The sequence below is a fragment of the Anomaloglossus baeobatrachus genome, chromosome 2 (assembly GCF_048569485.1).
Source record: "Anomaloglossus baeobatrachus isolate aAnoBae1 chromosome 2, aAnoBae1.hap1, whole genome shotgun sequence".
In the NCBI taxonomy this organism is placed as follows: domain Eukaryota; kingdom Metazoa; phylum Chordata; class Amphibia; order Anura; family Aromobatidae; genus Anomaloglossus; species Anomaloglossus baeobatrachus.
In genome coordinates, this window is record NC_134354.1 from 470553125 (window position 1) to 470580474 (window position 27350).

Consider the following 27350-nt stretch of genomic DNA (forward strand, 5'->3'; position numbering starts at 1 on the left):
TCCTACGTTCGTACATAATTTCACAAGAACAACCATCAGTACATAAATACATCACCAGAACCACAGTCAGTAGATGCCTACATCACCAGAACAATAATCAGTACAGAAATACAGCCGCAGAACAACTGTCAGTACATGACTGTATCACCAGAACAATTATCAGTACAGAAATACAGCCTGAGAACAACCGTCAATACATGATACATCACCGTTATACAGCGATCACTTTCAATATCAGGTTAGCCCCTATCATATAAACTTGTATACCTTAACAATGGTAAGGAGATGATTGAAATTGTTGTTACCAACTATCATCAAACTAGGTACCACAGTACTGATTACTTGCTGGTAGCTACACTAGTAAACATTTAAAGAGTAACTTAAAGGTTTGGTCTGAAGGAAAAGTAATTTTCATTCTAAATCCCTATCTATTTAGTGCCAAAATATAATTTTTTTTAATATACTTGCATTAATAATTTCCTATCCTGTCCCTTGATGACGCTTCATTTCAGGGAGGGGCAGAGGCTGTGGCAGTGACTGCAGCCTCCGCCCCATGATAACGCTTCTTTCGAGTATCCCAGTATGCACCATGCTCTAGGATTCTCAAAAGAAGGGTCATCAAAAAGGTCCATTAATTCTTAGACTGGTGCAGTAATGTGTCCTGAGACCCCCCATAGGTGAAGTGGACAGCTCAGGAGACAGTGACTTTCTACTGAAGCCGCGCTGCTCTGTCTGCTCTCCTGCACTTTCCTAATAGGTCTTTGGAGCAATTGTGGGGGACTCGGGACCGGGTTCCCCTCAGATCTGTTCAAAATTAATTACCCTAAGGCTACTTTCACACATCATGTTTTTTCCATCAGGCACAATCCGTAAAAAAACGGGTAAAACGGATCCGGTACCGCATCCGTTTTATCCCCATAGATTTGCATTGTTACCGGATTGTGCCTGATGGCTTTGCGTTGCATCCGCTTTTTTCCGGATGCGGCAAAATTAATTAAAGCGGCGGCCGAAGGCAACGTATCTTGTAACGTTTTTTTGTCCGGCAAAAAAAACGCATCGCACCGATCCGGCGCGATACGGTGTGTTTTACAATGGAAGCCTATGGACGCCGGATCCGTTTTGTAAACTGAGCATGTTCCAATGTTTTGAAAAAACGGATCCAGCAAAAAAAAAACGGACAAAACAAATGCAAAAACGGATGCAAAACGGATCCAACGGATCCGTTTTTTTACGCATCCGGCATAAAGGATCCGTTAAAAAACGGACCGGTGGATACGGTTTTTACATTTTTTGCCGGATTCGTTGGATCAGGAGAAAAAAGGATTGTGCCTGAATGCAGAAAACTGATGTGTGAAAGTAGCCTAAAACATATAAAATAATTTCTGAAACATTAAGTCGCTCTTTAAGGTGTGTTTACACTGCTGCGGATTATCGGTCTACCTCAACAAACTGTCAATCATCTGATGCAGGAGCAAAATATCTGTCACCCACAAAATGCCGATCACCCGGCACAAATATTCATAATAGGGAACGTCGCCCATAGAAAAATCATACCAGATGTATATAGCCCATACAGAAATCATACCAGGTGTATACAGCCCATACAAAAATCATACCAGGTGTATACAGCCCATACAGAAATCATACCAGGTGTATACAGAAATCATACCAGGTGTATACAGCCCATACAGAAATCATACCAGGTGTATACAGAAATCATACCAGGTGTATACAGCCCATACAGAAATCATATCAGGTGTATACAGCCCATACAGAAATCATACCAGGTGTATACAGCCCATACAGAAATCATACCAGGTGTATACAGCCCATACAGAAATCACACCAGGTGTATACAGCCCATACAGAAATCATACCAGGTGTATACAGAAATCATACCAGGTGTATACAGCCCATACAGAAATCATACCAGGTGTATACAGAAATCATACCAGGTGTATACAGCCCATACAGAAATCATACCAGGTGTATACAGCCCATACAGAAATCATACCAGGTGTATACAGTTCATACAGAAATCATACCAGGTGTATACAGCCCATACAGAAATCATACCAGGTGTATACAGCCCATACAGAAATCACACCAAGTGCATACAGAAATCATACCAGGTGTATACAGCCCATACAGAAATCACACCAGGTGTATACAGCCCATACAGAAATCATACCAGGTGTATACAGCCCATACAGAAATCACACCAGGTGTATACAGCCCATACAAAAATCATACCAGGTGTATATAGCCCATACAGAAATCCCACCAGGTGCATACAGCTGAATACAGAAATCATACCAGATGTATACAGCCTATACAGAAATCATACCGGGTGTATACAGCCCATACAGAAATCATACCGGGTGTATACAGCCCATACAGAGATGACACCAGGTCTGTACAGCCCATAAAGAAATCACACCAGGTGTATACAGCTCATACAGAAATCACACCAGGTGTACACAGCCTATACGGAAATCACACCAGGTGTATACAGCCCATACAGAAATCATACCAGGTGTATACAGCCCATACAGAAATCATACCAGTGGTATACTATGGCTGTGGTATACTATGCTGTGTGTCCATGTCCCCTCGTCTATGTCGGCCTGACCACACGGGCCTTGAAGGTCCGTGTGAGAGAACATGTTCGTGACATCCAGGCCGCCAGGGACGAGTTAGACATGGAAAGCCTAAAAACAATACCTAGGCATTTTAAGAAATACCATCGCTGTGACCACACCCTATTGAAGGTAAGGGGCATTGACCAGATCATAACCGGGATTCGGGGCGGCAATGTTAGCCGCCTTCTCACACAGCGTGAGACTGAATGGTATGGACCTTGAAGACTCTACAGCCCTATGGGCTGAATGAGTGTTTAAGCTTCGTGTCCTTTCTATAGAGTATCCTGGACAACTATCTTCTTCGTATATCTGTAAATTATCAGTCTGCAGCTCTATGTATTGCTCCTTCGTGTGTTTTTTTACCTGTCTGGTCCTTTTTTAATATTTTTTATTCTTTTAATTTTAGTTTACGTCTTCTTTTCCATGTGACTCTGGACCTATTATAATGCCCACATACGATTCTGGAGGAGTTCGTGACCCATGAGATCATCGCAAGAATGCATAGGCCCGTTTTACCTGATATTTGTCAGGATACATTTGATATAACTCTGTTTATTAAATATATGTCTTCTTTATAGGGCTTTTGAAACATATATGTGCGTTATATGGCTATATGGGGCGTTCTCCCCTATATGTGGGTTTTTTCGGATTCTCTCCCCCCAACGCTTTCCCCCTTTTTCTTCCCCCCCCCCCCCCTTCAATTAGAGACTACATTTGTCTCGGCACCAGTGCGCGCGTGCGCTCGCCCTGGTTGTTCTGTGTCGCCATGCGCGCGTCCATATGACCGCTCCCGTGGTGATATTATCGCCATGGCAGTGGCCGGACGCGCTCGCGGCGGTGCGGTGCCTCCTGGGCGTCCGCTCGCGCGCCACAAATGGTTAAGCGGGAACAAATGATAGCCATATCTTCAATGAAGTGTACATGTGCTGCAATTTAGTGCCGACACTGACGGTGAAGTGGACAGCTCAGGAGACAGTGACTTTCTACTGAAGCCGCGCTGCTCTGTCTGCTCTCCTGCACTTTCCTAATAGGTCTTTGGAGCAATTGTGGGGGACTCGGGACCGGGTTCCCCTCAGATCTGTTCAAAATTAATTTCCCTAAGGCTACTTTCACAGATCATGTTTTTTCCATCAGGCACAATCCGTAAAAAAACGGGTAAAACGGATCCGGTACCGCATCCGTTTTATCCCCATAGATTTGCATTGTTACCGGATTGTGCCTGATGGCTTTGCGTTGCATCCGCTTTTTTCCGGATGCGGCAAAATTAATTAAAGCGGCGGCCGAAGGCAACGTATTTTGTAACGTTTTTTTGTCCGGCAAAAAAAACGCATGCACCGATCCGGCGCGATATGGCGTGTTTTACAATGGAAGCCTATGGACGCCGGATCCGTTTTGTAAACTGAGCATGCTCCAATGTTTTGAAAAAACGGATCCAGCAAAAAAACAAAAAATGGACAAAACAGATGCAAAAACGAATGCAAAACGGATCCAACGGATCCGTTTTTTTACGCATCCGGCATAAAGGATCCGTTAAAAAACGGACCGGTGGATACGGTTTTTACATTTTTTGCCGGATTCGTTGGATCAGGAGAAAAAAGGATTGTGCCTGAATGCAGAAAACTGATGTGTGAAAGTAGCCTAAAACATATAAAAATAATTTCTGAAACATTAAGTCGCTCTTTAAGGTGTGTTTACACTGCTGCGGATTATCGGTCTACCTCAACAAACTGTCAATCACCTGATGCAGGAGCAAAATATCTGTCACCCACAAAATGCTGATCACCCGGCACAAATATTCATAATAGGGAACGTCGCCCATAGAAAAATCATACCAGATGTATACAGCCCATACAGAAATCATACCAGGTGTATACAGCCCATACAAAAATCATACCAGGTGTATACAGCCCATACAGAAATCATACCAGGTGTATACAGAAATCATACCAGGTGTATACAGCCCATACAGAAATCATACCAGGTGTATACAGAAATCATACCAGGTGTATACAGCCCATACAGAAATCATACCAGGTGTATACAGCCCATACACAAATCATACCAGGTGTATACAGCCCATACAGAAATCATACCAGGTGTATACAGAAATCATACCAGGTGTATACAGCCCATACAGAAATCATACCAGGTGTATACAGAAATCATACCAGGTGTATACAGCCCATACAGAAATCATACCAGGTGTATACAGCCCATACAGATATCATACCAGATGTATACAGCTCATACAGAAATCATACCAGGTGTATACAGCCCATACAGAAATCATACCAGGTGTATACAGCCCATACAGAAATCACACCAGGTGCATACAGAAATCATACCAGGTGTATACAGCCCATACAGAAATCACACCAGGTGTATACAGCCCATACAGAAATCATACCAGGTGTATACAGCCCATACAGAAATCACACCAGGTGTATACAGCCCATACAAAAATCATACCAGGTGTATACAGCCCATACAGAAATCATACCAGGTGTATACAGAAATCATACCAGGTGTATACAGCCCATACAGAAATCATACCAGGTGTATACAGCCCATACAGAAATCATACCAGGTGTATACAGCTCATACAGAAATCATACCAGGTGTATACATCCCATACAGAAATCATACCAGGTGTATACAGCCCATACAGAAATCACACCAGGTGCATACAGAAATCATACCAGGTGTATATAGCCCATACAGAAATCACACCAGGTGCATACAGCTGAATACAGAAATCATACCAGATGTATACAGCCTATACAGAAATCATACCGGGTGTATACAGCCCATACAGAAATCATACCGGGTGTATACAGCCCATACAGAGATGGCACCAGGTCTGTACAGCCCATAAAGAAATCACACCAGGTGTATACAGCTCATACAGAAATCACACTAGGTGTACACAGCCTATACGGAAATCACACCAGGTGTATACAGCCCATACAGAAATCATACCAGGTGTATACAGCCCATACAGAACTCATACCAGTGGTATACTATGGCTGTGGTATACTATGCTGTGTGTCCATGTCCCCTCGTCTATGTCAGCCTGACCACACGGGCCTTGAAGGTCCGTGTGAGAGAACATGTTCGTGACATCCAGGCCGCCAGGGACGAGTTAGACATCGAAAGCCTAAAAACAATACCTAGGCATTTTAAGAAATACCATCGCTGTGACCACACCCTATTGAAGGTAAGGGGCATTGACCAGATCATAACCGGCATTCGGGGCGACAATGTTAGCCGCCTTCTCACACAGCGTGAGACTGAATGGATATGGACCTTGAAGACTCTACAGCCCTATGGGCTGAATGAGTGTTTAAGCTTCGTGTCCTTTCTATAGAGTATCCTGGACAACTATCTTCTTCGTATATCTGTAAATTATCAGTCTGCAGCTCTATGTATTGCTCCTTCGTGTGTTTTTTTACCTGTCTGGTCCTTTTTTATATTTTTTATTCTTTTAATTTTAGTTTACGTCTTCTTTTCTATGTGACTCCGGACCTATTATAATGCCCACATACGACTCTGGAGGAGTTCGTGACCCATGAGATCATCGCAAGAATGCAAAGGCCCGTTTTACCTAATATTTGTCAGGATACATTTGATATAACTCTGTTTATTAAATATATGTCTTCTTTATAGGGCTTTTGAAACATATATGTGCGTTATATGGCTTTATGGGGCGTTCTCCCCTATATGTGGGTTTTTTCGGATTCTCTCCCCCCAACGCTTTCCCCCTTTTTCTTCCCCCCCCCATTTCCCCCCCCTTCAATTAGAGACTACATTTGTCTCGGCACCAGGGCGCGCGTGCGCACGCCCAGGTTGTTCTGTGTCGCCGTGCGCGCGTCCATATGACCGCTCCCGTGGTGATATTATCGCCATGGCAGTGGCCGGACGCGCTCGCGGCGGTGCGGTGCCTCCCGGGCGTCCGCTCGCGCGCCACAAATGGTTAACCGGGAACAAATGATAGCCATATCTTCAATGAAGTGTACATGTGCTGCAATTTAGTGCCGACACTGACGTACTGGACATCGTTCTGACGTTTAAGCTATATTGTGATATTTATGTATCTCATGATGTATCTCTCTATATTGTATGACTGACACACCACTTGCCTTATAAGTCATATATACGCCTCCGTCATTTGGGAACCACCCCCTGTATTTCTACATTAGATGTGGATCAATGAGGGGGAGGTGTAGCCTTTATCAATGACGGGGACATTTGTGACGCATGATTTACCATGGTTGTTTGGTTGCCATGGCACTTTGATACATGCAGTATACTTATCTAAGAGCCCTTGTGAGTAGATGGTGCGGCACATGTCCACTCCCCTATATGACGCGGTTGACACACCCCCTGGATGGTGACGCGGTGCCTACGTTTGGAGACTTCCGGCACGCGTCATCATGGGGGCGGAGCCTAACCCGGCATCTCGGGCTTTTCATCAGTAAAGGGGTGGACACACCTCCTGGATGGTGACGCGGTGCCTACACTTTGAGACTTCCGGTACCGCATCATCATGGGGGTGGAGTCTAATACGGCATCTCAGGCTGTCTACCAATGATAAATGCTAATAAAAGGGAGTTTGGGGGACTCCGATTGAATAGGTTTATTCTGATTGGCCCGGACTTACATGGTCTATGAGTGGACGGTTTTTATTTATAAGGACGTTTCTTTTTACCCTGAGACCACCCCCGGAAGAAGGATTATCGAAACCTATAGGTCGGGTCTGGACTCTCACACCACGCTCTAGGTATGCTAGATTTTTGTGATCAGGTATTCCGTGCTTGTATTTATATTTGCACAAAGCAAGGATATTGATGTTAGTAGTTATGGCTGCAGCACGGTTCATGCCTGCCAGTCAGTGGACTTTTATTAAGATGCCATTTGGTTGTTTTATGTGACCTTTTGGCCACTGAGCTGTCTTGCTATATCCATTTGCATACCAGTGTGCTGTGAGGGCGCCATCTAGTGGTACTCATCACCTGTCTCTACAAGTTTTAATATGTAATGTTATATGTGTTTTTCACTTAATAAAATTTATACATTTTTTCAAAACTACTAAGCCTTTGTACAGATTTTTTCCTCTAATTGTTAGAAATCATACCAGGTGTATACAGCCCATACAGAAATCATATCAGGTGTATACAGACCATACAGAAATCATACCAGGTGTATACAGCCCATACAGAAATCATACCAGGTGATACAACCCATACAGAAATCACACCAGGTGTATACAGCCCATACAGAAATCACACCAGGTGTATACAGCCCATACAGAAATCACACCAGGTGTATACAGCCCATACAGAAATCATACCAGGTGATACAACCCATACAGAAATCACACCAGGTGTATACAGCCCATACAGAAATCACACCAGGTGTATACAGCTCAACTTAACATTTGATAAAAGATTCACTTTTGTTTATGGCATAGGCCACTCCAAAAGTGCACAATGCCCCCTCACTGCAAAATAAATAAATAAATTAGAAGATTTTTTTGTTAGGTTACACTGTTTCTACCTGGCATGATTGTTATATGGGCTGTGTTCCCTAAAAAATGTTTGTACAGTTTAATTGGCATTTGGGGGGGTGACAGACGCCTTTAAATATCTTTCTTGGCCGCACATTCTCCTGTGAACACATGCTGCCAAGAACAATGCTATTCTATGTGCACAGGACGATCATGGTAAAGATCGTACTGTGCACATGAAAGTGCGGTCACAGGCTCAGAAGCTATAAAACCATTGACCATCTGCTGGATATAGATCAGCGATCACTTAAAACCTGCATTTAGCAATGTGTTTAGCCATCACCTGCATTTATCCAGCCTCAAACCTCGGTACCTCACAGGTCCTGGTGCCATGATGACTTCACATCCACAGCTCGTCTCTGCAGACCTCCATCTTCTCTGCTCTTCTGCAGCACATCACGACACAGTGCCCTTAAAAATAACATGTCATTATAAAAATAATCAACCATGCTGTTCCCTAAATAAGCCCCCAAAATAAATAACTGTCCCTCACTTTAATCCCTGTACAAAAAAATGCACCCCCCCCCCCACACACACACACACTGTCTATATTATGGTACATGGCTTCCACACTGCCCCCTTTATAATACCACACCGTCTCCCCTCATGAGTTACACCCACTACACCCTCCTCACTTATGAACTATGATCGCCAAACTGTCTGGACCACATGCTGCCCCTTATTCGAACTGTCTCCCACACATTAGACTTCTACATACTGAGCCATGTTGCCCTTTCTCCATACTGAGCCCACCCCATGCTGCCCCCTTTTCCACAGTGATTCCAGCCCGCAGGCTGCCCCCTGCCCCATACAGATCACACCCCGTGCTGTGAGCCCACACAGAGCCAACTAATCCCCCTCCATGCACCCCCTTTCCTATATAGAGCGCCCCCTATGGCTGCTGCCCCTGCCCCATAGAGATCCCCCTCCATGCACCCCCTTTCCTATACAGCGCGCCCCCTATGGCTGCTGCCCCTTGCCCCATAGAGATCCCCCTCCATGCACCCCCTTTCCTATACAGCGCGCCCCCTATGGCTGCTGCCCCCTGTCCCATAGAGATCCCCCTCCATGCACCCCCTTTCCTATATAGAGCGCCCCCTATGGCTGCTGCCCCTGCCCCATAGAGATCCTCCTCCATGCACCCCCTTTCCTATACAGCGCGCCCCCTATGGCTGCTGCCCCTTGCCCCATAGAGATCCCCCTCCATGCACCCCCTTTCCTATACAGCGCACTCCATATGGCTGCTGCCCCTTGCCCCATAGAGATCCCCCTCCATGCACCCCCTTTCCTATACAGCGCGCCCCCTATGGCTGCTGCCCCTTGCCCCATAGAGATCCCCCTCCATGCACCCCCTTTCCTACACAGAGCGCCCCCTATGGCTGCTGCCCCCTGCCCCATAGAGATCCCCCTCCATGCACCCCCTTTCCTATACAGCGGGCCCCCTATGGCTGCTGCCCCCTGCCCCATAGAGATCCCCCTCCATGCACCCCCTTTCCTATACAGCGCGCCCCCTATGGCTGCTGCCCCTTGCCCCATAGAGATCCCCCTCCATGCACCCCCTTTCCTATACAGCGCGCCCCCTATGGCTGCTGCCCCTTGCCCCATAGAGATCCCCCTCCATGCACCCCCTTTCCTATACAGAGCGCCCCCTATGGCTGCTGCCCCCTGCCCCATAGAGATCCCCCTCCATGCACCCCCTTTCCTATACAGCGGGCCCCCTATGGCTGCTGCCCCCTGCCCCATAGAGATCCCCCTCCATGCACCCCCTTTCCTATACAGCGCGCCCCTTATGGCTGCTGCCCCTTGCCCCATAGAGATCCCCCTCCATGCACCCCCTTTCCTATACAGCGCACCCCCTATGGCTGCTGCCCCTTGCCCCATAGAGATCCCCCTCCATGCACCCCCTTTCCTATACAGCGCTCCCCCTATGGCTGCTGCCCCCTGCCCCATAGAGATCCCCCTCCATGCACCCCCTTTCCTATACAGCACGCCCCCCATGGCTGCTGCCCCCTGCCCCATAGAGATCCCCCTCCATGCACCCCCTTTCCTATATAGAGCGCCCCCTATGGCTGCTGCCCCTGCCCCATAGAGATCCTCCTCCATGCACCCCCTTTCCTATACAGCGCGCTCCCTATGGCTGCTGCCCCTTGCCCCATAGAGATCCCCCTCCATGCACCCCCTTTCCTATACAGCGCGCTCCATATGGCTGCTGCCCCTTGCCCCATAGAGATCCCCCTCCATGCACCCCCTTTCCTATACAGTGCGCCCCCTATGGCTGCTGCCCCCTGCCCCATAGAGATCCCCCTCCATGCACCCCCTTTCCTATACAGCACGCCCCCTATGGCTGCTACCCCTGCCCCATAGAGATCTCCCTCCATGCACCCCCTTTCCTATACAGCGTGCCCCCTATGGCTGCTGCCCCCTGCCCCATAGAGATCCCCCTCCATGCACCCCCTTTCCTATACAGCGGGCCCCCTATGGCTGCTGCCCCCTGCCCCATAGAGATCCTCCTCCATGCACCCCCTTTCCTATACAGCGCGCCCCCTATGGCTGCTGCCCCTTGCCCCATAGAGATCCCCCTCCATGCACCCCCTTTCCTATACAGCGTGCCCCCTATGGCTGCTGCCCCTTGCCCCATAGAGATACCCCTCCATGCACCCCCTTTCCTATACAGCGCTCCCCCTATGGCTGCTGCCCCCTGCCCCATAGAGATCCCCCTCCATGCACCCCCTTTCCTATACAGCACGCCCCCCATGGCTGCTGCCCCCTGCCCCATAGAGATCCCCCTCCATGCACCCCCTTTCCTATATAGAGCGCCCCCTATGGCTGCTGCCCCTGCCCCATAGAGATCCTCCTCCATGCACCCCCTTTCCTATACAGCGCGCCCCCTATGGCTGCTGCCCCCTGCCCCATAGAGATCCTCTCCATGCACTCCCTTTCCTATACAGCGCGCCCCCTATAGCTGCTGCCCCCTGCCCCATAGAGATCCCCCTCCATGCACCCCCTTTCCTATACAGCGCGCCCCCTATTGCTGCTGCCCTCTGCCCCATAGAAATACCCCTTCATGCACCCCCTTTCCTATATAGAGCGCCCCCTATGGCTGCTGCCCCTGCCCCATAGAGATACCCCTTCATGCACCCCCTTTCCTATATAGAGCGCCCCCTTTGCCTGCTGTCCCTGCCCCGTAGAGATACCCCTTCATGCACCCTCTTTCCTATATAGAACGCCCCCTATGGCTGCTGCCCCTGCCCCCCACAGATTATACCCCATGCACCTCTTTTTCCCATAGAGCGCCCCCTATGGCTGCTGCCCCTGTCCCATGCACATTACACCCCGCCGGCTGCCGCCGCTATCTTCGGCTCTACAGCGCCTACCTCCCGGCTCCGGTGACTTCTCTCCTCAGCTCCTCAGCGGCACTCAGTCTGCAGAGACGCCGGCAGTGGTGAGGTGACTCATCGCGCTGCTCGTGACGTCATCAGTGAGCGCGCCAGGCCAGGGAGCTATTTGCAGCTTGTGACCCCGGAAGTGCCCTCGCGCAGGGAGCAGGTATGGAGGATGATTTGTATTAGCGTTTAAGACGCTAATACAACTTAAAAACGGGACCAACTAACACCCCCCCAGCCCCCCCACCCCTGCAAAGACTCCGGTAATGGTAATGAGTCTGGGGAGGGAAATTTGAAAAAAAAAATTAATTTTTTTTTTTTTTACTCTCGCTCTTGGCGCCGCCCTCCCGCAACCCGCCGCCCCAGGCACCAGACCACGGTTGCCTAATGGTAAATACGGCCCTGCTGATACTTCAGTTCCAGGAAATACTCGTATAAGCATTTTCGTTTCATCTCATTAAAGGGAACAAGTCACCAGGTTTTCCCAATATAAAGTACGATCACACTTCTCTTTTACAGTATTCTAGTAAGTTGTATGAAAGTCTCCAACTCAACTCTGCACAGCATAAAAAATAACTTTTGTTATACCTGCATACAATGTAGTCTAGTCCAATAGGCATCACTAGTCTTGCTTTGGTGCCTCCTCTCGCATGGCCAGCACTGTCTGCCTGCTTGCTTCATGTGCATGACGCGTCTATGTCATGTACACAGTATCCCCCAATTACGCTCCTGGCCAGGAGTCCTTCAGCCTGCCCTGCTGAGGGCAGAGCACTGCACTGTATTGCACTCTTTGACCTCTCCCTGTGCATGCACATTACAGTACATTGCTCAGCAGGGCAGAGCAAAGTACGACTGAGTGACATTTCGTGGTTGACCTAGGACACATAATCCATATGAGGTAGGGCACGAGGACGGCATTTGCGACAAGTGAATAAGCGCCGTGCAAGACCAGCGACACCCATCGGACCATACGGCACTGTATGGAGTATAATAAAAATTGTTTTTTTTGAACTATGCAAAAGGCATTGGGGATTTACATACAGCTTACTGGGATACTGTAAAAGAGGCCTTAAAGGAAGGGTGTCACGGTTTTTTATTTTTGTATTAATAATAGTGATTATGAAATCAAGTATTTTTAATACAAAATTAATCTCACTGTTTATTTAGTTTTTATTTAATTCTAGTTTTACTGAAGCACTGGGGGCTGCCATATTGGATTTGGTGTTTGTAACGACAGTTACTCACCTCCTTTATGGCAGCCCCCTGGGCATAGAGGACAGTGGTCAGAATCCGACCCCATTTAGTTACATACAGAAGGCGTCTGCTGTGAAATAGACTCGCCCCCTGGGCTGTCCAGATCACAGCAGAGGGAGAGATCAGCACCATCTTTGTGGAGCTCACAGCATGTGCACTTTCCCCCTGTCACCCGCCGGGATGGATAGGGTGAGCACCGGTGCCGTGCAACGGTGAGTGCACCGTTACTGATCCTGGCGTGCTGCTCTGCACTCTGCCGTTCACAACCCCTGCACTCTGCTACGATCCCCCTTCCCCTGCACTATGCTGCGGATCCCCCTCCCTGCACTATGCCGCGGACCCCCCTCCCTCTCCCCCGCACTCTGCTGTGGACCCCCCTCCCCACGTGTGCTCACCTTGGGCCTCCGCTGCTCGTACTGTGATGTCTGACAGGACAGGCTGCCGAGGTGCAGGTCTAAGGTGAGTGCATGTGGCATTGGGATACAGTCAGCGAGCTGAGCGAGGCAGTGGGAAACAATCAGTAGGCAGTGTGGGGGCATTGGGAAACAGTCAGTAGGCAGTGTGAGGCATTGGATAACAGTCAGTAGGCAGTGTGGGGGCATTGGGAAACAATCAATAGGCAGTGTGGGGTCATTGGGAAACAGTCAGTAGGCAGTGTGGGGGCATTGGGAAACAGTCAGTAGACAGTGTGGGGGCATTGGGATACAGTGCAGCGTGGGATACAGTGGAGCACTATGCAGCTGGTCTGAGGCTACTTTTACACATCCGGCTTTTGCTGTCAGGCACAATCCGGCAAATACTGGATAAAACGGATCTGGCACCTGATGTGTTTTTATCCTCATTGAATTGTATTAGTGCCGTATTGTGCCTGATGCCCTTGTGTTTCATCCGGCATGCGCTGGATCTGGCGAAATGTCCGGGTGCCAGAAAGGACGCATAAGGGAGCGTTTTTTGTCACGCATCTTGCCGTATGTGGCACCATGTGGCGTTTTGTAAAATGAAAGCCTATGGGTGCCGGATCCATCGTAATGCGGCAAAAAACTAATTCCACCGACAGATCCGGGTTTTTTGACTGAGCATGCTCAGATGGGTAAATTCCTTTCTGGTTAGAAAATCTCTCTCTCTCTGTCTGTCGGTCTCTCTCTCTGTCTATCTGTGTCAATCTCTCTCTCTCTGTCAGTCGGTCGGTCTCCCCCTCACACCCCCTCTCTCATACTCATCAATCACCGGCGCAGCGCACCGCTGCACAGCTGTCACAAAGCTCATGTGGCTTCTCCTGCTTTGAAAATGCAGGCCGCTCATTATTCCATCTCGTATTCCCTGCTTCCCCTCCACCGGCTGATTGGTTTCGGTCAGACATGCTCCCACTCTGAGTGACAGCTGTCTCACTGCAACCAATCACAGCCACCAGTGGGCGGGTCTAAATCTTGCAGTAAAATAAATAAGTAATTAAACAAAACGTCGCGCGGTCCCCCTCAATTTTGATACCAGCCAAGGTAAAGCCACACAGCTGAAGGCTATGTATTCTCAGGATGGGGAGCCCCAGATTATGGGGAGCCCCCCAGCCTATCAGCCAGCAGCCGCCAGGAAATGCCATATCCATTAGATGCGACAGTCCCAGGACTCTACCCGGCTCATCCCGAATTGCCCTGGTGCAGTGGCAATCGGGGTAATAAGGAGTTAATGGCAGCCCATAGCTGCCACTAAGTCCTAGGTTAATCATGGCAGGCGTCTATGAGATACCCCCCATGATTAATCTGTAGTGAAAGTAAATAAACACAAACACCCAAAAATCCTTTATTTGAAATAAAAGACAAAAAACACCCTTTTTCACCACTTTCTTAAAATCCCCAAACACCGTGCAGGTCTGACGTAATCCACACGAGGTTCCACGACGCATCCAGCTCCGCTACATCGGAAGCTGATAGGAGCGACCGTATAACACAGCCGTTCACTGTGAGCTCCACAGAGCAACTGAAGTGAGTCGCGCTGTCAGTGGTGACATCACTCAGGTCATCCGTGGCCACAGCTGGATTCTCGGTACAAACTGCTACAACGGATCCGTTTTTTAACCGGATCTGTCGCATCAGTTTTTCACAATCTGCGCCAGATCCGTTGCATCAGGCAAACATCGGATTGAGCCTGACGGCAAAAACTGGATGTGTAAAATTAGCCTGAGTGACACTTTAAACATATTAGGATTACTCTGTGGCCACCAACAAAATGGCTCCGCACTGTGATCCTAAACTTCATTCTCTTATCCTTTTGCAAACACCCAGATTGGGAGGGTAGCTGTGACATCACACACAGGAGAGCAGATTCTGCCCACTGTTACTGCAGCTGTAATGTGAGATATTTCTACAGTACTTCTACAATCAGATTTCAGCAGCTGCTCCCCCAAGTGTTTAAGAGTAGTAGTAGAATATATGAAACTTAATTATTTTTTTATATATATATTTTTCTTAATTAAAAACAAATAATTTTATTTAAACATAACAATAAAACATTAAAACATTAAAGGGGTTGTCCGACATAACAAAAATGTTTGAGTTTAAGCTAATCTGTGCTGTATTGTCATATTAAACACCCCTACATTGTTATTTTTTGTTTTCTAACTTTTGTTCCTCTTGAATTCACCCTTTATTCTCTGCAGCTTCTTGTTTACATTCAGCTCCAGCAAACTGACCACTTCCTGTGCCAAACCTCCCAGTCAGAGCTGCCACCGCCCGGCCTCACTGTCCAGCCCCACCCCAGTGTCCAGCCCCACCCTCTGCCTACCTCCTGCACACACATTCCCTATCAGTATATTCTGCCCCAGCACCTGACCTGTTATCACTACAGCATTGCAAATAACAGCCCCACATCGGGCTCTGCACCCCACACCACATCAGGCTCTGCACCGCATACACACACATCAGGCTGTGCACCGCATACACACACATCAGGCTGTGCGCCACATACACACACATCAGGCTGTGCGCCGCATACACACACATCAGGCTGTGCACCCCACACACACACCAGGCTGTGCACCGCACACACACACACACACACACACATCGGGCTGTGTACCGCATACACACATCAGGCTGTGTACCACATACACACACACACACATCAGGCTGTATACCGCATACACACACACACATCAGGCTGTGCACCGCATACACACATACATACACACACACACATTGGGCTGTGTACCACATACACACACACACACACACACATCAGGCTGTGTACCGCATACACACACACACATCAGGCTGTGTACCGCATACACACACACACACATCGGGCTGTGCACCGCATACACACACACACACACACATCAGGCTGTGTACCGCATACACACACACACACACATCGGGCTGTGTACCGCATACACACACACACACACACCAGGCTGTGCACCGCACATACACACACACACACACCAGGCTGTGCACCGCACACACACACACACATCGGGCTGTGTACCGCATACACACACACACACACACATCAGGCTGTGTACCGCATACACACACACACACATCAGGCTGTGTACCGCATACACACACACACACATCAGGCTGTGTACCGCATACACACACATCAGGCTGTGTACCGCATACACACACACATCAGGCTGTGTACCGCATACACACACACACATCAGGCTGTGCACTGCATACACATATACATACACACACACACACACATCGGGCTGTGTACCGCATACACACACACACACATCAGGCTGTGTACCGCATACACACACACATCAGGCTGTGTACCGCATACACACACACACACACATCGGGCTGTGCACCGCATACACACACACACACACATCAGGCTGTGTACCGCATACACACACACACACACACACACACATCGGGCTGTGCACCGCATACACACACACACACACACACCAGGCTGTGCACCGCACACACACACACATAAACACACACACACACACATCGGGCTGTGCACCACATACACACACACATACACACACACACATCGGGCTGTGCACCGCATACACACACACACACATCGGGCTGTGCACCGACTCCCCCCCCCCATAGGGAGTACATACTCACCCTTCCTCGGTCCCCGCTGCTCCTGCACGTTTGCGCGCTTTCTGTGCTCTGTACATATCAGCACAGTAGTGACGTCACCGCTGTGCTGAAGAGAGCACAGACAGCATGCAGTGATGAGAAGCAGCGCAACGCTCCTTCTCATCAGCGCTTTCAAATATACCGGCATCTGTGATCTGTGATGCCGGTATATTTGAATGTGTGATCCTGAGCAGGGGCCCGGTGCTAGCGCCGACACCTCTGTAGCTGCCGCCAGGCCCCTCTCCCAGGTCAAGGGTCCCACAGCAGTGCAGGGGGAGGTTGTGGGCAGAGTACGGGGTGCGGGGGAATGTGTGGGAGGGTGCAGGGAAGGGGGGCGGGGCTCATCGCACTGAAGCCCCCCAGCAGGGAGGCGACATGCTGTTTCCACATTTGCATGTCAACATGTCCCTGCCCATGTTGACATGAAATGACCGGAAGCAGCAAAATCGCGGCAGGAGCTGTCACATGACCGCTCTGAGCCGGGGGGGAGGGCCTGACAGCAGGGCAGGTAAGTGGTCTCTATCTACTTACCTGCCCCAATGTAGCCCAATAGGGAAATAATAAAAAAAAGCAAATTAAGCCGGATAACCCTTTTAATACTTTACATTTTTTCAATTACTGAAAATGTCTTTATTTTTGACACCTTCCCTTTAAGGGTGGAGCCTGAATTTTATCTGGCATGCTCCCTTTAATGTCAGACAGAAATATACACATCATTTGTACAGAAACAATAAACTACATTGATTTTTGTTGATTCACAGATATCTTTATTACATAAATAAATACATAGCCTATTATTTGTGCTCCTCACCTTGGTAAGATGTAGCTCCTCTCCTAAGAAACTTTTTACACCCAAAATCTGATGGCCATCTTCCTGGGAGTTCGTTTGATATATAAGACCTTCCACATGCTTAAATAACTTCACAATATAGCCACTTATAACATCCAGGTCATATCCTGTTAAGACAGTGAAAATTTTTCACACCAGAGATATATATACTACATGGAGAAAAATATTGGGACACAAGTTTCATTATGTAAAAGTGCCTCAGGTACTGTATATAAACCTTACCAAGAGCCATTCAGTCTGCCTGTACAAGCATCTATAAAAGAATGGGTCAGTCTAAAAAATCATTAAGTCAGTTTTTTGAAGGTACTTCCCTACTAAATGTTTCATAGTCAACTGTGAGTGGTATTATTAGAAAGTTGAGCCATTTAGGAAAAACAGCAACTAAAGCCATGAATTGGCAAACAACACTCTGCTAGAATCCCAAATCTCCACTGGTATTAACAAAAGCAGAAAAGCTGAAATCCATGGCCGGATTTCCATAGACAAGCAGTTGCATACATCCCTAAGCACAATGCCAAGTGTCAGAGTGTCATTGGAATCTGCAGCAGTAGATAAATGCTTTTGGAATGGGAGTGATTAATTACACTTCTATAGTCACCATTCTAATAAAAACAAGTTTGGCAAATGCCTGAAGAACATATCATACCTGAGTAACTGTAGAGAACCAACTGTAAGTCAACTGGTGGACGAGAGATAATATTATGGGGTTACTTTTCACATGCTGGCCTTGACCTCTTAGTTGCAGTGAAATCTTAAGGCTTCAGTAAGACATTTTGAACAACAGTATGCTTCCAACTTTGTAGGAACAATTTTGAGAAGGTCCGTTTTTGTTCTAACATGAGTGTGCCCATGTGCACATAACATAAACGCATGAACCACAAAAACTGAGCGTGCGAGCTAGGTATTATTGTGACGCCCCTGGACTATCAGGTCGTCACAGGGTACTGCACAAGCTGCCCTTCCGTGCAGTATTACGCCTCCCTCTTGGTTCTGGGTCCCTACTTAAGTGGTGTTGCCTCTAACAGCAAATGACAATCTTAGAGACACCCTGCACCACACCCACCTGACACACCAGTGGACGGCTTGAGAGGAATAGAGTCGCCCAGTTGTGGGGTCAGGAAGGGGGGGTGAGGAACTGTAGTTAGTTGAGTTGAGTGGAGTGAGTGGAGAAGGAGGTTGAGGGCAGCCCTCGAGCTGAAATGAGCTCAGAGGAAGTCTGGACTGGGGACTCTTGAAGTACCTGCCTAGGTTGCAGACGGTGGTCTGGGCCCAGAGGACTCAGACCCCTGGTCACAGGGGATCGTGGCAAGGTGCTCGGACCCGTCGAGGAGGACGACCGGCAGCCTGGCCCTATCACCGGTCCGGGGCCGAAGGTACGACGGGGTACACGAATCCTAAGTCGGGGAGTAGCTTCAGGCAACCCGACAATTCACCTGATGAGAATAGAGCCTTCACGATCCATTCCCACACACTCCAGAATCGGGGCATTAGCGCAGCAAGGGGGATAGGACTTTCGAACCAAAACGGTCCAGAAAATCCCAAGCGTGAACCCTGAGAGCAAGCTCCCATACTTAGCCATAGTATGGAGCAGGACCCGGCTAGTTCCAAGCTACCGGACCACCAAGTTGAAGTGTAAACTAAGTGCCAGGAGGCAGGTCATGGACCACCAGGCAGCACCACTTGGGGACAGGTCCCGGACGAGCTCCCCTCAGAGGCAGCGGTACCCAGAGACTTGGTTTACCCGGCACTACGACCCCCCCTTTATCGAGTCTCAGGGCATACCCATAAAGGGTTCCAACACCTTGCTGCCCCGTTCCATCACCCCCGGGCACTCCCAACCTCCAAACAGCAGCGGTGGTACTCCTAATTACCACACACCACGGGTGGCGTCACGAACTATAACTCCACTGTAAATACCCCCCTTTTTCATTCGAGTGGCCGCATGACCCCTGGGTCCGGAGACCCTCGAGCCACAGTGAACCCGGATCTGAGCAGGTTGCCTGCTTCCACGGAGGTGGTACATTATTGTGTAAAGTCAGTTTTTGAGTTCACAAATGCTCTCTGGATTGAAAGGGAAAAAACTCACAAATACACTCAAATATCATGAAGACCGCCTTATCTGAAGAGTGGCAGTTGTTATAACTGCAAATGAGAGGATTGACAATTCCATATTAATGCCTATGGATTTAGAAGGAGATGTCATAAAAGCTCCTCTATGTTTCTTTGGTCCATACAGTGTATCTAAACTTAAGTAATTATTAGGGTCCATTACCACCAGCATCATGGTTCTGTGTAACTTGCTGTGCCATTCTGCTTGGCATATAAAACAATAACAAGAATATGATGCACCTATTTTCAATCACTGGGGTCTATTTGCCATATCCATGGCAGGTCAAAATAGAATCAAAGATGTCCCTGTGGTCAGATTCGTTTGTCAAATTAAAATATTATTATTAATATTATTAATATTATTATTATTATTATTATTATTATTTCTAAAAACACAAAAATTTACTAGAAAGCAAATTCTCATTACTTCACATTCCTCAAAAATATTTTCTGGTCACTAATAATGACATTCCTCTTAACTTTAACAAGTAAAAGTAAATGTTTTCATTATTTATTTCTAATATCAAGACTCCTGGCTTCTCAAAAATCCATTTACAATCAAAAAGGGAGAGAACTCATTTAGTTTGTTTTATTCTAGTTGATTGTTGATACAAAATTGCTACGTGGAATAAACTGCTCCCTCGCTCTTCTGTTTTGACATGTTGCAGATTATGTGATAAAGTGGCTTTTGCTTGCATAGTGAGGAGAGTGGATGCAAATATTAGGCAAAAGTTTAATGAAAGGCTATTATCTGGCAATATGTCCAAACTATTTTTTTGGGGTGATATAAACATGTCAAAAATTCAGGTAAACTCTTCCCCCCTACATTCATCAGTCTACTGATCAATTGTCTACTCTGATCCAGGCTCTGAAGAATCGTTTAGTCTTAAGAAGATATTGTAACGCCTGCCAGTGTTGAGGCGGCAAGTGGTAGTGGACCCACTGGATTACAGGGGGAACCTGAATTTAGCCTGAAGTGGAAGTTGATTAACTAAGCACCTACTGGGTATTCGCCAGAGCCCCAGATGGTGAGGATGGGCTTGGCTGCCGGTAGACACCAGGTGCCACTCCAAGGGCAGTGTCGGGGACTTAGGTGCGCGCATATGCCCTAAACGCACTCCTAGGGCACATGTGTGGCATGCACAGGCCCCAGGAGAAGGAGGCAGTAAGAGCAAATGTGGATGGCTGTGGGGAGGCGGGGGAGGGCGCAGGTCGGCTCCGGTAGTGAGTATGTTGGCGTCCTAGCTGCAGGGACCCTGGCAATACAGATATTTACCATGCTGAGCATTTGGCAGAAACCAAACAAAAGTTGAAAACCACTGTAAAGACTTTTGGATGGAGGCATACATTTGACAGTAATATGAAGTATGGGAAGGCCAAAGCAGGTGAAAACTTAAATGAATGACTCATACTATTTAGCACTAAAGGTTGATAAACAATTTCCTGATATTACTTATTATGAACCAATAGAAAATCCAGAGAGTAGTAATGGTAATTGCAAAGCCATATTATTAACTAAAATTGACGTATTGTACTAAATCAGCTTAAAATAACAAAAATAAATTCTGAGCTCTGTGCAGGTAGGAAATGAATAGCATATGCTTACATACTCCTATTCCAACAGTAATATACCACATGATGCCCCATCGTTCATAATAACATTAGAAAAATGGAATTGTAATTGACAACCCTATTGTTGATAATCACATTAGATTGAAAGATAAAGTATTGTGACTGACAGATCACCACTGTGAACAAGCTGAAGCATTCTGTTGCCCCGCTGACACCATCAGCTGTTGTTTGTGCATATGCAGGGTTTGATGTCGGGATCCAACAGAAAAAGCTAGCGGGAATTTGCTGCAAATGCTGAGGAGGGAACATCCTGAATTACAAATTAACATATGTAACTCCGGAGTGACCTGAGATGCCTCTGATGCTTTATTTATGTTCAGGCGTGAAAACGAGAAAGAATTAAATACTGGGAAAGCTCACAGAAAGAATAAAATATGTGCAGTTTGATGAAGATCATGCTGCTCGGAACAATGAACCACTGATATTGGATCACAGACAGATTGGCTTTATTGTCAGTTAAAATTTAGAAGTACCTGGAGGCTTGAGATAAAAAGGTTTCTCTCATTGTAAGAAGAAGTATCATTCCATCCAGGATAAACAGCATCAACATTAAACAACAAGAAACTACCGACTTAAAACGGATATTTGCCAGAATCATATTAATATATAACTTATTGTCTAGAAACTAGTAGACACAGTCTGTTGTAGCAGAGAGGAACATTAGTTTCTGAAGCTGAATGGCACCATTAATAGTACTATAGATATACTGACCTGCTCTGCTATGCTAGGGGTGTACCAAACACCTGTGCTCGGTTGCAAAAGGCATTTTGTGCTGCCAAACCCCCTTTAAGGCTATGTACACATGACCATAGATTATCTCATCCTAGAGAATCGGGTCAAATATGTTAATGACACTCTGATCCGAATTTAATCTAAATGTCAACTTAGGGGCACTTTGCACGTTGCAACATCGCTACTGCGATGTCGTCGGGGTCAAATCGAAAGTGACGCACATCCGGCGTCGGTAACGACGTCGCAACATGTAAAGCTTAGAAGCACCGATAAACGATCGCAAAAGCACCAAAAATCGGTGATCTGTGTAGTGTCGGTCATTTCCATAATTTCGCTGCAGCGACAGGTACGATGTTGTTCCTCGTTCCTGCGGCAGCACACATCGCTGTGTATGAAGCCGCAGGAACGAGGAACATCTCCTTACCTGCGTCCCAGCTGCAATGCGGAAGGAAGGAGGTGGGCGGGATGTTTACGTCCCGCTCATCTCTGCCCCTCCGCTTCTATTGGCCGCCTGCCGTGTGACATCTCTGTGACACCGCACGACCCACCCCCTTAGGAAGGAGGTGGGTCTCCGGCCAGAGCGACATCACAGGGCAGGTAAGTCCGTGTGAAGCTGCCGTAGCGATAATGTTTGCTACGGCAGCTATCACAAGATATTGCATCTGTGACGGGGGCGGGGACTATCGCGCTCGGCATTGCTACAATCGGCTAGCGATGTCGCAGTGTGCAAAATACCCCTTAGTGTGATCAGATTCTCTTGGATGTGAAAATGGAAGCACACTGTGAGGGGAAGATGGAGAACAAAAATGTTCCTTCTTCTGCATTGTGTGAGTTTGAGGAAATCGGCACGAGAAAAAAAATACAGATCAGCACTGCCCCATTTCATATCATTGGTCCGAGTGCTATACAATACAGTTATCAGATTGCACTGGTCCAATTAATACAGTGGTGTGAGCATGTCCTAACTCAGATTTATGTGTAACCTTCTTTTAACCTGGACAAAGGTTCTCTAGAACTAGCACTTCTCATTTTAACGTACAGATGGCAAACTGATTTCAAATTGCTGGGTCTATAGTGCAAAGAAAAAAAACACATTAAAACGCTGTGCCAAACTTATATTAGCTTTTTGTTCCTTGATAAAAAGTTGGGGAGTCACAGTTCTATCCATTTTGAAATTACATCTTAGTAGTTGTCACGAGTGTGTCACGGGTGACAGACAGTCCTGTGGTGTTGCTATAGAAGGTCATGGTGTTTGGCTGCGCAAACTGCTTCATGACATTCTATTATTCCTGCTTGGTGTATTTGGTATCCTATGTATCTCATCTGCTTGGTTTTCATCCCTTTCCCTTTAGGACCTTGCACAGTTCCTCACCCTTGCATGTGACTTTCATCAGCACTTCCCTTGGTGTCTTTATATACCCACATTTCCCCTTACTCTGTGCTGGTGATAAGTCTATTAACCTTTAAAAGTCTTCAGTGCAAGCAGTCGGCTTGTATACATCTGGAGAAACTTTGTTGGTGTTGCAGTTCCTCTCCCTGAGTCATCTGGAGATAGGTTATTCCTTTACTTTCCCTCTGTTTGTTATCCCTATGTCTTATTAGAGCTTACTGAGATTGACTAAGTGCTCATCTCATCCGCTCCCTTCCTCTGGCCCAGATTAGGGGCAGCTAGGGTCAGGTATCAAGCTTGGCGCATAGATGTGGAACCTATCTAGGGTGGTGAGGGAAACCAGGTCTCAGCAGTAGGATTGGTCAGGGGTCACATTACATGTAATAAATGTGATACATTCATATTGATAAAAACATACTGATGCCACATAAACTAATAATAAATAAAAACACTATAAATTACATGAATACGTACCATAACACACAATGTTAAGTGTATCTTCCAAGGATAAGAAAAAAAGTCTTGGAAAATTCTGTCTCTTCTGTTCCAAGTGAAGTCGGACAGCTCGTTGACAGCGTTCAAGTTTATAGTTTAGCATCTCTAGCAAAGACTGCAGACCTGGTAAAATAAAAAAGTACTATATTATCTAAAAGTAACACTGATTATCTCAAAGAGATTGTACAGTTCTTGTGACATTTATGTAAACTGAAATATTCTTTTCTACAAAGACTTGAAAAAAACATACAGACCTCATATCTGTCACATGTGATGGTTTGTGACAAGGTACAGTTCATTGTCAATAGCCATGATGAACTGAATGTGACTGGTTTGTTGGATCGTAAAAGGTACAGTTCATGACATTAATGAGTCCATGAAAGCACTCTCCCTCTTTTTTCCTTTTACACACATATGTGTGCCGCACCCGTGCCAGCAGCCGTGCTGCTCGGATCCGGATCTGCGGTATGGCTCAACTTCTCGTTATGTAACGCAGGAGACCGCTCCCGGTCCTCTGGTTGGGAGCCGTGCCCGTCAGATGCTGACCCATGGGATCTACCGGGCCCTGGCGGATGCCCTATCCCTCTCTGTGGGTGGTTGTCTACTTTTTGGGACTTAGGTTGGGACAGGACCTGAAATCCTGCCCTCAATCGGTTAATTAGCTAGGCCGTCGGTACTGGTCCTGGCTTCAGGGTACGAGTACCCCCTGGTGTGCACGGTTTCTGGGACGGTTCTCTGGTGTCGGTAGCGGCGGGCTACAACCCTGCCCCAGTCCACCTCGGATCCACCGAGCCATCTTCCCGTCTCCTGCTGGCGGTGACCACCGTCTGCCACCTAGCCTTTGTGTCAGGGCTCCGACCCTGCCAGCTTTTTCTTCTCACTTCACTCCTCACTTCTCCAAACTTCAACTTATCTGCTGTTTTCCCGCCCCGGGCTCTCCAGACCCCTAGGTGGGCATTTCCCTTCCACCTGGTCCTGTCCACTGGTGTGCCTGTCCTTCCCTGAGGGGGTGACTAGGGTTTCAGGTCGGCTGGTTTAACCCTGTGTGGGAGCGGTGTTATGCGGGGGCCTATTCTGTGTGACTACCTAGTTTTGCCAGGGCGTCACATATGCATCAATTGGCCTGGCAGCCTGAACGCCAAACCTATAGCCTTTCGATAACCGGATATGTCAAAGACTCTCAGGGCCTGAGAGATCTGTGCTGTTGATGTTTTAGGCTAAAAGAATATTGCCTGTACTTTCTATAATTTATAGATGATAGATATTTGAAGTCTACTGTAAATTATTTAACACAGAGAACATTTTGGGTGTTGGTGATTTTTAGGAAATTTTGTGGTCAGTAGCATTTTTGTTTGAAGCACGCTATAGGTATCGCATTTTCCCCACAGGATTCTGTATGGGACCTCATAATCTTCAGGAAAAATGTACAACTGTATTAAATGTAAAAAAATAAATACCTGAACGCATGCCGTATTTACATGCATGTGTGCGTGTGTCCACCATTGAACACCATTTTAAATATTTGTTGTGACCTTGAATTATATCTTTGCATTACAAGCCTAACAACAAACATCTCTAAAAGCTCCAGTAACACAGTGGAACAGTGCAATATCTTTCATCAGTACAAAAGACATAAAACAATGAATTGATGTTGTTCAACTCTGTATGACAAATATTTTTTATATGCAAAGTATACAATGGTGACCAGAGATGAAGACCTTCATCACATATTTTCCTCTAAGGGTCCGTCCACACGATCAGGAGAAATTGCGTTTTAGGTGTCAATGCTCTAGTGGAGATGCTAGTGTTCTCCATAGGAGAACAGACTGTCCGTGCCCACCATAAGGATTCTAGGCGAAGCATATTTTCGCTATGTTCTCCCGCTAAAAACATTTGTGTCTCTGCAAGCATAAATTGATATGCTACAGCTCGGAAATCTGCGCCGCATATCAGTTTACTCTGCAGAAAAAAGAAGCACAGTGGGCACAGGATTTCTTTAAATCCATCCACTGTGCTTCTACTGTACAATGCAACGTTTGGGACACAGCGAAAATACTCCGCTAACACCGATCGTGTGGATGTACCCTAAAAGAAGTTTTACACTTTTAGAAAAATGGATCTCAAACTTTTCCTGTAATGTAAAATAGCAAAGACAGAAAGTACTCACCTCCCCCACTCCAGCTTTGTCTTACCACTGATGCTTCAGGCTCTGAGTTTTAGTTGCAGCGGTGACGTCATCTTAACAGCCTACATCACCTCTGCAGACATTGACAGGGCTCAGCGGCTCATGCCTGCTAGGCTGCTACTTTGCAGAGCTCAGTGATTGGCTGCAGCAGTGATGTGGGCTGTTGACATGATGTCACCACTACGGCTAAAGCACAGAGTGGGGAGCTGGCATGGGAGTTGGGAGGTTGAGTACTATGTGTCTTTATATTTTTTTTATATTGTTGGAATCGATTGGGGTCCAATTTTCTAAAAGTTAACTGACACATAAGATGGGTTAACCCCCTCACCTCTCCGTGTACAGTTCTGCAATATGTTTGGATTCTCCTCAACTGACTTCATTAGCCGGCAAAAATGGTGATGTACATCAGCAAACAAATTGGCTTCTCTGGGCATGGCTACGCGGAATGCTAATGTAGAGAAAGCCTGTGGAAAGTAAAATAACAATGAATAAATACTGATTTTTATACATTCTGCAGTGCTGGAGTGCATCAGTGTGAGACCCCAAGTGAGATTATATATTTTGAGACATGGAAAAAGGATAGATAGATAGATAGATAGATAGATAGATAGAAAATAAATAGATAGCAACCTGCGGCTTTCCCACATTCTGGGAGTTGCAATGATGCAATAGTTACTACAATACATAGTGAAGAACAGTGTATAGTTTTTTTCCCACTTTAACAGCATACATTATATTGATTTATAGAAACGACACAGTCTACTTTCAAGCAGTCCTTTAAAACATATCTACAAGGCCAAATTCACATGACTTAATTTTTAGCTCATTCACATCCAGATCTGTGGGCATGAATGCTGTCCCTGTGGAGTTGTGCTAATTCATCTACATTATGGATGGGGGAATATGCTGTGGTCCACAAATAAGGAGTCAAATATTCATGCATAGGTTCTTTATTATAGTAACAGAGCAACCAATCTTGGATAAGACCAATGTTACGGCCTTTCTC

General features: G+C 46.9%; 1 protein-coding gene across 1 annotated transcript in view; it reads right to left on the minus strand.

The window, feature by feature from the left end:
• Positions 1–27350, minus strand: part of LOC142291659 (uncharacterized) — a 1021181-nt gene that overhangs the window by 793745 nt on the left and 200086 nt on the right. Inside the window, exons 32-34 of the mRNA XM_075336344.1 lie at positions 26673–26808; positions 24139–24282; positions 17763–17908 (exon numbers count right to left, since the gene is read on the minus strand). Of these exons, the coding sequence (XP_075192459.1) occupies positions 17763–17908; positions 24139–24282; positions 26673–26808 (426 nt within the window). The remainder of the gene's footprint in view (positions 1–17762; positions 17909–24138; positions 24283–26672; positions 26809–27350) is intronic.